At 42.0% G+C, this 16446-nt stretch overlaps 1 protein-coding gene across 1 annotated transcript in view; it reads right to left on the reverse strand.

The window, feature by feature from the left end:
- Nucleotides 1–16446, reverse strand: part of LOC122923254 (F-BAR and double SH3 domains protein 1-like) — an 89307-nt gene that overhangs the window by 47347 nt on the left and 25514 nt on the right. Inside the window, exon 3 of the mRNA XM_044274035.1 lies at nt 8649–8694. Coding sequence (XP_044129970.1) covers nt 8649–8694 — 46 coding nt within the window. The remainder of the gene's footprint in view (nt 1–8648; nt 8695–16446) is intronic.

A 16446-nucleotide genomic window follows, 5' to 3' on the forward strand; every position in this document is an offset into this window, starting at 1 on the left:
TTCTGTCATTTATAAGTGAAAAGTAAGTGGTTGCCGAGAACCTACATCACAATCATTGCAGACTGGTCCTGGAGAAGAGTCCCGGCCCCCTGAGAAGAGTCATGGTTATTCATGAATTCCTGCTGATGACTGACAGTCTATTACCTATCTCTCTAGGAGAGAACTGCCAATCATCAGCAGATGGGCGAGGAGAGCAGGAGATTAGGAATAACCAGGACTCTTCTCGGGTAGATGTGACTCTTTTCCAGGTCTGGTCTGCAATGATTATGATCCTGGTTCTCAGCAACCACTTACTTTTAGCTCATGAGTGACACACCGCTGAAATCAGCATTTCTGTCACTACTTTATGCTGCCCTCAGTGAGGTCACCATAAAGTTGATGACAGGTTCCCTTTAATGCAACGGTCATTGAAACCACATACTGAGATATGTTTCACAGTATTCGCATGACATTTGTAGTTTGGAGGGAATGCAAAGCTCACTGTGTGCAGAAGAGAAGGAAATAAGATGTGACCATTACCTATTGTGAATGATGGATATTTAGTTATCGATTATAGGGGTTACCCATCATTATAATCCTGCTTGTAATGACAATGAGATGACTGCTGAAAATGATCTCTACAAAATGTGTCACACTCAGTGACCAGTGTGAAAAATGCTAAATTTCCCTTTTTTTTATATACATATGGAGATAGAAAATAAAATAGCACCAAACAATTCTTAAACATAGGTCTTAAACATAAAAACATGATTTAAAGAATAGTTGGTTTTCTCTTTAATCTATTTCATCTGTTAAAAAAAAAAAAAAAAAAACACCTAAAGAGCTCTCCGTCTTTGCTAACCACATCTACTTTAGGCTGAGGAAAACAATAAAACAAAGTCAATAAACTAACATTTTTAGTTGTCTTATTATTTTTTTCACATGTTGAGTCATACAACATGCATGTGGGTACATAGAATTAAGTCACGATTACCACCACTCACATAACATCAGAGGCGATAACACTACTGTGCAATGCCTTATGGGGTCAGGTCATGATACACCTTCACTGAACGCATTGGTGACCCCCAGTAATCGGGCTCTTTCACACTTCAATAATGTGTGCAGTCCATTGTCCCCACGGACAGCACACGTATCCATCGACTTCAATATGCGTATTAACACTATTAACACATCAGTGGTCTTCCACGGACTGTGGGTGACACCATGAAAGCATGCCCTAATTTTGTCCATGATTACAGAACCCTCAAGCACATTATAGTCTATGGTGCGTGAAAACCACATGGATGCCATCTGTTTTTGGTCCTTGGTTTTCAAGGATCGCTGCTAGAATATGCTCTGAAAATTATTTTCAGCCTAGAAGTGTAAGTAGAATATGGTTGACACATGGAGAGCAACAAACGGATGCACAGCCCAAACACAGATCCTTCACGGATAATTCACCAACCATCTTGTCATGGATGTCACGATAAAAACGAACGTGTGAAATAAATAAAATGAAATAAAATGTTATTATGTTTGCTATGGTACAGATGTAGTAGAGTTAACACACATGCTTTATGAGACGTGTTATCGTAAACACCTTCAATTGCTTTTCAATGGTCTTGTTTCAAGATATCGCTCTGAGTTAAAGGGTTTATCCCACTTTGCATTTTCATACTTACCTGCTGCCAGCGCGTCGTTCACTTCCTGGATTCTCGCTAGGGGCGAGCTTCATCTTGATTGAAGTCTTCTCCCGGCGCTGGACTGAATGCGCATGCGCCATGGTGACTTTTTCCTGGCCAGTACAGTACAGAGCCGGCATGCGCGTTCGCGGCTCTGTACTATTCTGGCCAGGAAGAAGTCACCATCGCGCATGCGCCTTCAGGACAGCGAGCGGCCCGACCAGGAGAAAAGAAGGAGTCTTCTGCGCAAGCGCGGCCACTGGGATTCTGGAGAAGAGCAGTGGCGTAACCAGGGGAGACCGAATGAGGTAAGTGGGGATGAATTTTCTCCTAAACGGTGGGAATTGGTTAATCAAATATATTTACAAAAATGATCACTGTCAAATCACTTACAGATTTAAGTGATCATTATGATGGGACAACCCCTTTAAGAAATTTGGGTCAAGAGTTTGTGTGTTAACCCTGCTACATCTGTATGTCAAAGACGAAGCTGGAATTTTTGGAGTAAGGTGACGGAAGCAGTAAAAATAACATGTCATCAGCACAAAGGAAACATTTTTTCATGAATACGGTTATGCACTGTAAAAACAACCATTTAGCTATACTGTCAGGATGTTATAAACAAACCACAGCAATGTTATGAAGGATCCTTTTCAAGATAGCATGATTTATTGGCAAATAATGAAGCGCCTACTTTAGTTTTCCTTTGGAAGTGATCCATGCATGACTGCTGTGCCAATACAGAATTAGCCACTTTTATTGCGCTTTAAAGCACTTTTATTGTGTCTTTTAGACTGATCAGACCGATGTTAAAGGGAATTTTAATGTGCCTGGTAAGCAGTTTGCTAATGTCACCAGAGCTCTGTGGCTGCTTGTCCGCATGCTGGCCGATAAGTAAACAGGCCTCTTGTGTGATATTCCCTGCATGGGTCCCTTGTTCGGTCTCATTCCCGAATGTTTATTTGCAGTATCACAGAGGTGCCACTGGCTGGGAGGATTTATTCTGTTTTCCTCTATTTACTTTTCAATTCCAGCACTAATACTCAATTACTTAGCTTGTTTTAACCCCTGAAACATATAGCATTAAAGTGAATGTAAATTTTGCAATATTGTTTAAAGGTTTTAATCGTTTGCTGAATTATTTCTAAATATAGCTATATAGCAATCAGAGCTTTTTTATTCTGATGCAGAGCATGCAAATCTGGATCAAATAGATCTAAAAGATAAAGTGTTGGCAGCCTGCAGCCACCACTAGAGGGTGCTTAAGAGATTACTGCATACTGTGTTATTGTACTGCTCAGTGTATAACAGTATGAAGTAAGCTCCTAAATTCTGCCTGGAGGGGATAGCAGTAGGTAGTCTTAAATCTGTGTATATGCAGTTCTGTATCAGAAAGAATAGTGCTAAATAAAAAATCATTCAGCACGGAACTCAGAACTTACTCATATAAAAAAAATGGTATTCAACTTCATTTTCTTATCTATAATGTATTGACATATCTATAATAATAACATCCCTGTGTGAGTGCGCTGTGTCCCTGTGTGTGTCACCAGTTTTGCACTGGGGATGCGCGGCGTGGCATCCAATCAGGACACAGCGCTACACACAAGTTTCCCTGCAGCCTGACTGTCCATAGATACATCCGAGGCCACATCTCCCCTGCCGCCGTCGGCTCCTGCCACAGCTCCCCCGCCGCCGTCCGCTCCTCTCTCGACTAAGAAGATACAGAGCATGTAGCACCCCCCCCCCTTTCAGGATGGCAGAGTGTTAGCTGTAATGACCAGCTAACACTCAGCTTGAAACGGCCGTTTAACCCCTTCCATGCTGTAGTCCTTAGGGACCGCTGTATGGAGGGTAAACTGAGGGAGGGAGCTCCTTCCCCCATCGGGCCACTGGGCTGTGGCAGCATCCCGTTGGTTACCATGGCATCCGGACGCCTTCACAGGCATCCGTCTTGCTGTGGTATATCTAAGCCTGATGAGCCCTTACATAAGCCAATCATCCCAAAAAAATAATAAAAAAATCAGACTTTCAAAAAATGGAGAAACAAAAACGATTTTTTTTCCCAAAACATGCTTTATTGAATAAAATGCACATACTTTCACACTTGCGGCAGAGTGATCCGGCAAGCAGTTCCGTCGCCGGGACTGCCTGCCGGATCAGGCAATCTGCATGCAAACGGACAGCATTTGTAGACGGATCCGGATCCGTCTCACAAATGCATTGCAAGAACGGATCCGTCTCTCCGTTTGTCATACGGACAAACAGATCAGTTTCTATTTTCTTCACATTTTTACTGGTCTGCGCATGATCAGACCGGAAGGACGGATCCGGCATTTCTGTATTTTTAATGCCAGATCCGGCACTAATACATTTTAATGTAAATTAATGCCGGATCCGGCATCTGATCCGGAATTTTGGACGGAGTTAAAACTGCAGCATGCTTCGGTATTATCTCCGTCCTGAAAAGGCAAAGACTGAACTGAAGACATCCTGATGCATCCTGAATGGATTTCTCTCCATTCAGAATGCATGGGGATGAAACTGATCAGTTATTTTCCGGTATCGAGCCCCTAGGACGGAAAAGAATAACGCTAGTGTGAAAGTACCCTTAGGTATCGTCATGTCTGTAATGACCTGCTCTATACAAATAGCATGTGATCCAACTCATCTGGTGAACACCATAAAAAATAAAAATGTGGCAATTTTTTATTTTCTAATCACCTTACATTACAAAAAGTGTAATACCAAGCAATCAAAAAGTCATATGTGCCCCATAATAGTACCAAACCGTCATCTCCGCCTGCAAAAAATGAGACCCTACCTAAGACAATCGCCCAAAAAATAAAAAAATGCGGCTTTCAGAAAATGGAAACACAAAAACATGATTTATTTTCAAAAATGCTTTTATTGTGTAAACATATTAGGCATCGCTGTGTCCGTAACAACCTGCTCTATAAAAATAGCATGTGATCCAAACCGTCTGGTGAACGCTGCAAAAGAATTTGCCAAAAAAGCCATTTTTATCACCTTACATCACAAAAAGTGTACCAAGCAATCAAAAATTCATGTGCCCCAAAATGGTACCAATCAAACATAATTTCTTCCAGCAAAAAATGAGGTTTTAGAAAATGGAAACACAAAAACATGATTTTTTTATTTTTATTGTGTAAATTCAAAATAATAAAAATAAAATAAATAGACTTATTAGGTATCGCCGCATCGTTACGACCTGCTCTATAAAAATATCACATTATCTACTCTGCAGGTGAACATTGTAAACAAAATAATAATAAAAACTGTGCCAGAACAGCCATTTTTTTGTTACCTTGCCTCATATAAAGAGTAACTTTATATATACAGTACAGACCAAAAGTTTGGACACACCTTCTCATTCAAAGAGTTTTCTTTATTTTCATGACTATGAAAATTGTAGATTCACACTGAAGGCATCAAAACTATGAATTAACACATGTGGAATTATATACATAACAAAAAAAGTGTGAAATAACTGAAAATATGTCATATTCTAGGTTCTTCAAAGTAGCCACCTTTTGCTTTGATTACTGCTTTGCACACTCTTGGCATTCTCTTGATGAGCTTCAAGAGGTAGTCACCTGAAATGGTTTTCACTTCACAGGTGTGCCCTGTCAGGTTTAATAAGTGGGATTTCTTGCCTTATAAATGGGGATGGGACCATCAGTTGCGTTGTGGAGAAGTCAGGTGGATACACAGCTGATAGTCCTACTGAATAGACTGTTAGAATTTGTATTATGGCAAGAAAAAAGCAGCTAAATAAAGAAAAACAAGTGGCCATCATTACTTTAAGAAATGAAGGTCAGTCAGTCCGAAAAATTGGGAAAACTTTGAAAGTGTCCCCAAGTGCAGTCACAAAAACCATCATACGCTACAAAGAAACTGGCTCACATGCGGACCGCCCCAGGAAAGGAAGACCAAGAGTCACCTCTGCTGCGGAGGATAATTTGATCCGAGTCACCAGCCTCAGAAATCGCAGGTTAACAGCAGCTCAGATTAGAGACCAGGTCAATGCCACACAGAGTTCTAGCAGCAGACACATCTCTAGAACAACTGTTAGGAGGAGACTGTGTGAATCAGGCCTTCATGGTAGAATATCTGCTAGGAAACCACTGCTAAGGACAGGCAACAAGCAGAAGAGACTTGTTTGGGCTAAAGAACACAAGGAATGGACATTACACCAGTGGAAATCTGTGCTTTGGTCTGATGAGTCCAAATTTGAGATCTTTGGTTCCAACCACCTTGTCTTTGTGCGACGAAGAAAAGGTGAACGGATGGACTTTACATGTCTGGTTCCCACCGTGAAGCATGGAGGAGGAGGTGTGATGGTGTGGGGGTGCTTTGCTGGTGACACTGTTGGGTATTTATTCAAAATTGAAGGCATACTGAACCAGCATGGCTACCACAGCATCTTGCAGCGGCATGCTATTCCATCCGGTTTGCGTTTAGTTGGACCATCATTTATTTTTCAACAGGACAATGACCCCAAACACATCTCCAGGCTGTGTAAGGGCTATTTGACCATGAAGGAGAGTGATGGGGTGCTGCGCCGATGACCTGGCCTCCACAGTCACTGGACCTGAACCCAATTGAGATGGTTTGGGGTGAGCTGGACCGCAGAGTGAAGGCAAAAGGGCCAACAAGTGCTAAGCATCTCTGGGAACTCCTTCAAGACTGTTGGAAGACCATTTCAGGTGAATACCTCTTGAAGCTAATCAAGAGAATGCCAAGAGTGTGCAAAGCAGTAATCAAAGCAAAAGGTGGCTACTTTGAAGAACCTAGAATATGACATATTTTCAGTTGTTTCACACTTTTTTGTTATGTATATAATTCCACATGTGTTAATTCATAGTTTTGATGCCTTCAGTGTGAATCTACAATTTTCATAGTCATGAAAATAAAGAAAACTCTTTGAATGAAAAGGTGTGTCCAAACTTTTGGTCTGTACTGTGTATATATATATATATATATACACACACACACACACACACACACAAACACACACATATACAATCACAATGCACAACTACCTCTAGCAAAAGATTTCTATACTGCAGGAATAACCCTAATAATAACACGCACCCGCACCGCTCACACCAGCACGCTGACCAATCAGGAAACAGCGCTTCAAATGCCACCTGCACGCCGGCAAGCAGATCGAGTGCCACCATTTCTGTTCGTCAGTCCCAGCACTATCAGCCATATAGAGAGGAGACCCTGTCAGTAGTCTGACCCACCAGTTGCTACCAGCAGTCTCAGCACCAGCAGTCAGTTCCAGTCTTACAGCCACAGGTCACAGCGCCAGCAGTGTCAGCCACCAGTCAGTGCCAGCCATCTCAACCATCAGTCAGTGCCACCAGTACAAGCCCCAGTCTCAGCACCAGCAGTCAGTGCCAGTTATACAGCCACCAGTCAGTGCCAGCAGTCTCAGCCACCAGTCAATGTGGTCAAGTTCCCTTGCCATTTAATATAGACTGTTTCTACTAATGTTTATGCACATCTGTTCTAGCGCCCGTTATTGTAACAGGCTTAAAGGGAGTCTTTCACCTAAACTGACCATTATAGAACACTAACCCCATGATCTGCATTATAGACCTAATATTTGAATGCTACTTACCGTACAGCTGTCCGTAGCTTATTTTCGCTAAAAAACACTTTTATTCAATATGTTAATTAGGTTCTGGAGGTGCCCACGGGCAGCGTTCTTTAGAAATCCAGCGCCAGCGCCGTATACAAGATTCACCGCACCTACGCACTTCATTCCCCATTATGGGCAGAGGCACAAAGCCGGCTAGATGTACAGGCCGTCACATGCGCATTAAACGCTCTTGTGCCTCTACCCATAATGGGGAATGAAGTGCACAGGCGCGGCGAATCTTGTGAACGGCGCTGGGGCTGGATTTCTGAAGAACCTAGGGTGGGCCATAGGGGTGAAAGGGGAGGGGTTTCATATGAAAAGCAAAGAGAGGCCTGGGCACTGGCCGCTTGCACGCCGCCCCTGGACAGAACCTAATTTACATATTGAATAAAAGTGTTTTTTAGCGAAAATAAGCGACGGACAGCTATACGGTAAGTAGCATTCAAATATGGGGACTATAATGCAGATCATGGGGTTAGTATTCTATAATGGTCATTTTAGGTGAAAGACTCCCTTTAATGTCTAGTATCTTTATAAACCATTATGTTTTGCACATGCAAAAGTAGGCTCAAGCAGTTTTAAGGTCTAACTATAAAAATTGTGTGATGTTCTGGGCATCAGTTCACACAAGAAAGACATAGAACTTAAAGTGGTCCTCAGGATAGGTCATCAATATCAGAGAAGTGGGAGGCCAACTCCTGCCAATCAATTGTTTGAAGGGGTAAGAGAAGTGAGACTATGGCACTCTCTGCCTGAGGAGGTGGTGATGTATTTCATTGGGGTGTAATAATATTACAGGCTATAGCTACGAGAATACTGGAGAAGGGTCTTTGATTCAGAGAGTTTTGCACAAAACCCACTCATTCTGCAGGCCACTTTGGGGGACAGGCCAGTGACAACAAAGACACTTGGCAGATATGTCTAAAGAGGTTAAATGAGTGCAGCTGTCAATCATATATATGTCCAGTTATGAGAAGTGGATCGCATCTGCAACCTGTAGGCACTTACAGTACATCTCACTATTTGGACTTTAGAAGCCATCATATCTTTCCTATCCTGACACAATAAGATCTTTCTGTTCCCTATAGTGGCTCTTCTCTTCACCCATTATTTACATGCTATCATGTGGGGCTACAACTGTTACAGGTCATCATTTTGGCCGTTATTTTGAGCTGGATAGTTCTGAAGTAATCCTGAAGTAATCCGATTATGAATCTGAATTGATGCCATTGTCAACAATGGGAACACAAATTCTATACCTCCATGTCTGTAATACCTCCAAAACGATTACACAAGTCACTCCGTCTCACCTGACCATACTCCTTTTCTATGGCGGCACGCTGCTTGCAGAAGGATCTGGCAACAAAAAAAAAGGATTTGTGTTATACACGGATTAGTTGTAAGAAGCCTTGGGGGTAGAAAGTTCATGGACTTATCAATACTGCGTTAACACTTGCGCTGAGCTTTCCGTTCTTCTGATTCAGAGGCACAGAGAATAATAGCTGATCCGGTTTAATCCTTATTCGTCTGAATGGCCGTCAGATCAGTTATTGTTGCCTGCTATACTTTTCCTCCCATCAAAAATAACTGAAACCTGACAGAATTAGCACAAACTCTGCAAAACCGATGCTCAAAATAAAGACGATCAGATTTTTTTTTCTGGTCTTGTGACAGATGAGAAGAACACAAAGCGCAATGCACACGTGAACACAACCTTAAAGGGAACCTGTCACCGGGATTTTGTGCATAGAGCTGGGGACATGGGTTGCTAGATGGCCGCCAGCACATCCGCAATACCCAGTCCCCATAGCTCTGTGTGCTTTTATTGTGTAAAAAAAAACCTGATTTGATACATATGCAAATTAACCCGAGATGAGTCCTGTATGTGAGATGAGTCAGGGACAGGACTCATCTCAGGTTAATTTGCATATGCATCAAATCGTTTTTTTTACACAATAAAAGCACACAGAGCTATGGGGACTGGGTATTGCGGATGTGCTAGCAGCCCATGTCCTCAGCTCTATACACAAAATACCAGTGACAGGTTCCCTTTAAGGTACATTTGCATCTGTGGCAAGCTTGATCCAGCTGTTGACCGGGCAAAAGCCATTGCATGCAACAGTATTTTTTCTGGCCGAAACCCAGCATTAATGCCCCATTATAGTTGATAGAGATCCAGCGGTGAAGTGTAGAATCTGCTGCCACATATGCGAACGAACCCTTAGCCTCACTTCTTTTCTGGTAAATAAGTGAAACATAAATCACAAAAAAATTTTTTTTTCCAATTTAAAGACCTCCATTGCTCTTTTTTCTCTGTAGTCCACCCCATTTCCAAGTTATCTAGGTCATCAGAGCAGTAAAAATTGCTCCCCATTGAGGAATGAGTGCTGGCAATCAGCTGTAAATCAGAGGAGAACATATATTGCTTCTGAAAGTTAAATATACAAGACATGCTGCCTATTCAAGGGATCACATATATGTGTCGAGTCCAGTGAGAGACAACTCATCTGGTGTCAAATCCCATCTATAGAGACAAAGGTAGTTCAGGGTAAATAAACTCTTAAAAGGGGTATTCTCATCTTGCTAGAATATACCATCACTTTATGATCAGTGGGGTTCCAATCTATGGGCAACATATTACCACTATATGCCTATACAGTAGGATACATTGAAGGCCTCCATCAGAGGTATATCTTGGAAGCTTTTCCTAGTGTGCATGTAAAACAGAGGCCATTATCTTGATGTGTACTTGACCTAAAAGGCTTACAACCTGTATATGAAATGGGATTTAATTTGTGTTGGGAAAGGAGGTATCCCTGTGACTGATCCACTGTAGCTTACTATAGTCTTCCAGAAATGTGATGATGAACCATCACAGGTACAATAGTTTTCCTCAATGGCACAGTATTCCAGTGTTAGTAAATGTGGGTCTTGTTCCCCCAACAGCCTAAGTAGATCTCTTACCCTGGTCGCCAAATTCAAACTTCTATAGAACATAATACTGCAAATCAACACCCTCAGAGTAGCTAAAAAAAAATACTACCATAGGGTAAACTCATAACACTGCCCCCAAACTACCCACACAGTACTGCCAATAGTGCTCCTGAGCCATTGTTTTGTTGGCATAGGGGAAAAAATGGATGTGCCACTGCATATGGGGTTGAGCACTTCCTGTTTTTCATTACTGCGCCAATTTGTAGTTTATATATAGAATTGTCTGGAGGTGTAGGAACTCCTAGTCTGAATGCGCCTTTATTTCCATTCATGGGCAGCATTCTGGTGCACATGTGAGGCCTGGGCAATATCAGCCAGTCTTGGGTGGGGCTCAGAGCTCTCTGCCTCCTCCCATTGTATGCATGGTCACATGCTGGAGGTTACTGGGAGATTGCTGTGAGTCAGACCTTGCGCTCCTGTAATTCGCCCATTGGCTGCTGGTATTGCCCATACGGCACAGGCAGGTTTAGCGTTAGGCCCCGAACTACTTGAGAAACCTTGGTCTGGTGCTCGAGCTCAGACATGTCCTCCACAGTAGGATATGTTGGCTAATCTCTCAATTTTACATCAGTATCAGGGTTTAGTAAGACCGCAGAGTGCACCTGTCTTTGTATAAGTTATTGTTATTTTGTTTGATTGTTTATCACATACACACATTTGCTATCCTGTGTAGGATGTCTATTATGGTACATGTGGTCCGCTGTGGACATCCTCCATTGTATGCATTTTTGCTGGGGATTGCCATTAGCAGCGGACCACAAGTGCAGGATCTGCCCCCCCCCCCCCCGTATAGATGCGCCACTGCATATGGGGTTGAGCATTTCCTGCTTTTCATTACCACGCCAATTTGTAGTTTGTATTTAGAATTCTTTGGAGGTGTAGAAACTCCTAGTCTGAATGTTCCTTTATTTCCGTCCACGGGCAGCATTCTGGTGCACATGTGAGGCCTGGGCAATATCAGCCAGTCTTGGGTGGGGCTCAGAGCTCTCTGCCTCCTCCCATTGTATGCATGGTCACATGCTGGAGGTTACTGGGAGATTGCTGTGAGTCAGACCTTGCGCTCCTGTAATTCGCCCATTGGCTGCTGGTATTGCCCATACGGCACAGGCAGGTTTAGAGTTAGGTCCAGAGCTACTTGAGAAACCTTGGCGAGGTGCTCGGGCTCAGACATGTCCTCACGTAGGACTTGTTGGCTAATCTCTCAATTTTACATCAGTATGAGGGTTTAGTAAGACCGCAGAGTGCACCTGTCTTTGTAAAAGTTATTGTTATTTTGGCTGCTGGATTCAAGACAGAAGTAGGAAATCTAAATAATCACAGACTGGGATTTCAGTATGCCAGTCAATTGCTCATTACTGAAACAGAGACTTGTGAGTCTTCACTGCTACTATTAGCTGGTGTCGGTGTCACATCCACGAGCTGTTATATACAGTACTTGAATACGGAGTAGAAGAGAAGACAGGTAGTGAAAGGCCATGACTGAATCATACATAGTTGTAAAGCTTGTTCCATATGCTACTGTAGCTGCTATCACCATTATGGACCATCTAAAAAATGGCCGTACCAAAAATTTGCAGCAGTGTCCTCCAAGTCACACAGGCTTGTCCCTGACCCCATAGTGGATCACCTAACTCAGACTCCATAAAAAGTAGAACCCATGCTAGAATGGTTCAGAAATTCCTTATAAATTATTTTGATGGGATGGAAAAAAATATGCGATGATGACAAAACAGAATGCCATGGGCCAGGTGAAGTAGTTCTCCAGTACAAGGATCTCACCAAAGAACTCCCCATATCGCAGCTTACGGAACCCAAGGCAGTGCAATATAATGGCACAGCATGGAGATAACTGCAGTCACACCTGAACATTTAGATTTGAGCGCAATTAGACTTTAGACAAAGGTCCCTCAATGAATCTATTCACACAGATGACAGGGCTCCCATTTATAATGGTTACATTGGTGGATCTGCCACATGTGGCACCCGACAGACTCCATTGTAAATCATGGTTCTGTCAAAGTTTCCAACATTTTGATGGCAAGAACAGCGCTCAATGCTGTGCTAACCTTGCTGTCAAAAATTGCCAAACGACAAATACCAGTCACTCTCAATGGGGTAATCGAGGTTCAGTCAAGAATAGCACTGACAGAATCTGCCACAGTGACCCTAAGTGGAGCATTCACCACCAAAGTGAACAAAGACTTTAGGCAATGGAGCAGATAAAAATTGAACACACCAGATCCATGAAGGAGATCTTGAGGGATGATAATAGATCAGTCACTTCCATCCTGTAAAAATGAAAACCAATGGCTCCAGGATGTAGACACATATAAACCACGGCACTCGAAGTATTGCAAGATAAGATTCTTTTTTATTATTTATTGTCCATCCCAAATGGATCTTTTTATAGGTACACTGGCCAACGTTTCGGTCTGTTTAAGACCTTGATCACGGCCTGAAAAATATATAGGTACAACATTTTTTTTAGTACCTCATAGGTACAATATTAATGGACAATAATTGGTACAGAAATTGTCAAAACAAAATAATAGAAAAAGTAATACAACTACAATAGATGTCTATCATAAAGAGACAGTAGAATAAATGAATTAAGTGCGCCATATGAGGTAGGCTGGATAATGCTTGGCAGGACGTAGGAGTTGTCTGTGTCTTCGTTGTAAGAATTATATAGAGACCTGTACATAAAGGGGTCATAGAGTATGTAAGTACAAGTTATTCTGATACTGCAATCGACGATATTGGTTAAAACAAAATCATACTTGTGTGGTCACAGAGTATGGTCATTGATTAGCCTATGAAAAAAGTACACAGAATAATCATATCAAGAAGACTTGCAAATATATAAATGTCCTGGGTTTGACATTAAATATAGATTCTGGGGAACAGTGCAAACATGTCTACTGGATAAGCTTGGAGCTGATGAGAGCCATATTAATGTAGCTATACATTGATATACCTTGTGAGGGCCATATCAATGTAGCTGCATGATGATATACCTTGTAGTCAGGATTCACACAGATAGGTAATGGGGATCAACGACAAAACAAAGTATAGTGGATCCAGGAGAACACTAATATTAAGCATATATAGATATATATAGAGAACCGCTACAAGTAGTGCGTCTGGCATAATAATATAACATAATAAGACATGTGATGAATTGAAACACAACTGACCTCCACAATTCCAGCAGAAGAGTGGGCCGACCTTAAACAGAAGACCGAACAAATTCTCAACGATCATCAAAAATACCTTGAAACGACCAAACGCAACAAGTTTTTCCGCGATTCGGAGGATTATCAACTACAGAGAGTGTACAGATGGCAGTGGCAAAGCTCCTCGACGGCCAACGATTACTCCACCTTCACCGGCTACGCTTCATCCTCCTCAGGGAGCGAACGATCAACTGGTTACCGAAATCAACGGTTTTTTCACAGGCGCGGGTATCGCCCAGGAAGAAGAAGACCGGCCGCATACGCCGAGGAAGGGGAAGACACCAGTCGAAACTCAACCGGGATACAGACACGTTCACAGGTACAGATATAGTAGTTAACATCTCATCCCGTACACTATCCCCTGCAGAACTAAATATATTATCTAAAGGACTCTCCTTTTGTCCGTCTGGCCCCGTCCACTCATTTTCCCTGGAACAAGACCTACAAAGGTTTTACAGATCCATTAGATTAAAGGCACACTTCGAACAGCAACCACCAGGGCAGACATTCCAAACACTTACTCCAGTCTCAGACTTATCCATTAAATCCCTTAATTTAAAAAATAAAAGTACATTCATGCCCCCTAAAAATTATCACGCAGCAGAGGCCTTCATTGATCTGGTCCGAAAAGACATAGACAACACCCTAAAAGAATTAAAAGACAAACCCATGTATACACCCCATAATTTGAAAAGCGAAGAACGAATTGCCCTTAACATATTAAGGGAGGACAAAGGTATAACGATAAAACCAGCTGACAAAGGCGGAGCCATCGTGGTTATGGACACCATAAATTACGTTAGAGAGATAAAACGACAACTATCAGACACTACAACCTATTCTAAAGTACCTTTTAATCCCATTTTTCGTATTAAAAAAGAAATTATCTCCTGTACTCGATGTCCATCTCCAACAAGGGATAATTGATAAACCGACCTATACTTTTCTTCTCAATGAACATCCAGTCACTCCTGTCTCTACACACTGCCCAAGATACATAAAAACTTAACAGATCCTCCTGGCAGACCCATAGTAGCATCCACCAACTCCATTCTCTCTCCCAATCTCTATCTTTCTAGAAAAAATACTCACACCACTAATCAAAAAAACCCGCTCCTTTCTACTTGACACAACCTCACTTTCTATCAACCATTTCCACATTAGAAAACTATACCCGATAATAGCCTATTAGTGACACTAGACGTAAATAGTCTCTATACTTCCATCACCCATGAAAGAGGAATTACAGCCTGTCTCCAGCCTTCTTCAACCTCCTAACTACACATCTAGTGCACAAACCTTTTGTCTCACACTTCTGAGACTAGTTCCTACATAACAATTATTTCATGTTTGGGGATGAATTCTATATACAGAAACGGGGGACAGCAATGGGTGCTAACGTAGCGCCACCCTACGCAAATGCCTTCATGGCAAAATTTGAGGAAGACTATGTCTACTCTAACTCTCTTTTTCAACAATTTGCACTAACTTGGCATCGATATATCGATGACATTTTCTGTATCTGGACCTGGCGATAGTGACTCACTCTCACAGTTTATTGACCACATTAACCAACAAGATCAGGATCTTTCTTTTACCTCTCATACGGACTCAAACAGGATAAGCTTTCTAGGCACATTGGTAGTTAGGACTCCAACCGGCTCATTAACCACTGATCTTTTCCGAAAACCCACTGACCGTAACACACTGCTTCATTATTCCAGTTGTCCACCCTCGCAATACCAAGCAATCCTTACCACGATCTCAGTTTACACGAGTAACTAGAATAGTAGCCGACCCCTCACTCTGCAAACAACGCCTTAAAGAAATGGCAAGCAAATTCACGGATAGAGGCTACCCCATCAGATTACTTGAAGACGAACTGACCCTAGCCCAACAAACTCATTCATGTTCCTCCAGACCTGTAGCTTCCTCACGTATTCCTTTCATAACCACCTACCATCCTTCTTGCATCAAAGATCCAAAATATAATTAAAAAACATTGGTCCATATTAGCACGGTCATATCCCAAAGTATCCGAGTTCAGTAACCCAATCCGTATGTGCTATAAACGTCCCACCAATCTCAAAGACAAATTAGTACAGGCTGATGTGGGCTCATCCCTACCACAAATACGACAAACCACTCTGGCCCCCCGCAAGACGGGCACCTACCCATGCTACATTGTGCCCAGTGCACCAATGTCATGAAGGGAAATAGGATTACACATCCTCACCCAGGGCAAAATCTATCAAGCAAAAGATTTTTATACTTGCAACTCATCCTTTGTAGTGTATCTTATTAAATGCCCATGTGGCCTTGCATATGTAGGCGAAACGACCCAATGCGTACGTGACCGTATATCCAAACATAAGTCCGACATCCGATGCAATAGAACTGATACTCCCGGTCCCACATCATTTATATCAAATAAACATCAGATCAACCAGCTTCAATTCCAGGTGCTAGAATATGTGCCACAAAGCCGACGCGGAGGCAATAGAGTCGCTCGTCTCAAAGAACGGGAATCATTCTGGATCTTCGAGTTAAAGACTCTTTTCCCCCATGGAATGAACAGGGACTTTGATTTCAGGATTTAACTTAACCTATAAACAACTTTTCTGTAAGGAATCAAAGAAAACCATATTCCTTGGATTTGACGTTTCATATGTTCTTTTCCATAAACTCAGCACCCATACGAACAAATAGACTATAACGCAATAAGTCTATTAGGATATCCATTTGTATGCTGTTATTAATTATTTGTTTAGAAAATTGTATATTCTATAAATTTAACTTTCTTTTCTCCTATTTCCACAGACAAAATGACCCCCATAGTCTCAACAACACAGGTAGTATATTATCATAGAGTGTAGTA

This window comes from Bufo gargarizans, unplaced genomic scaffold (genome assembly GCF_014858855.1).
Source record: "Bufo gargarizans isolate SCDJY-AF-19 unplaced genomic scaffold, ASM1485885v1 original_scaffold_1406_pilon, whole genome shotgun sequence".
NCBI classification, from domain to species: domain Eukaryota; kingdom Metazoa; phylum Chordata; class Amphibia; order Anura; family Bufonidae; genus Bufo; species Bufo gargarizans.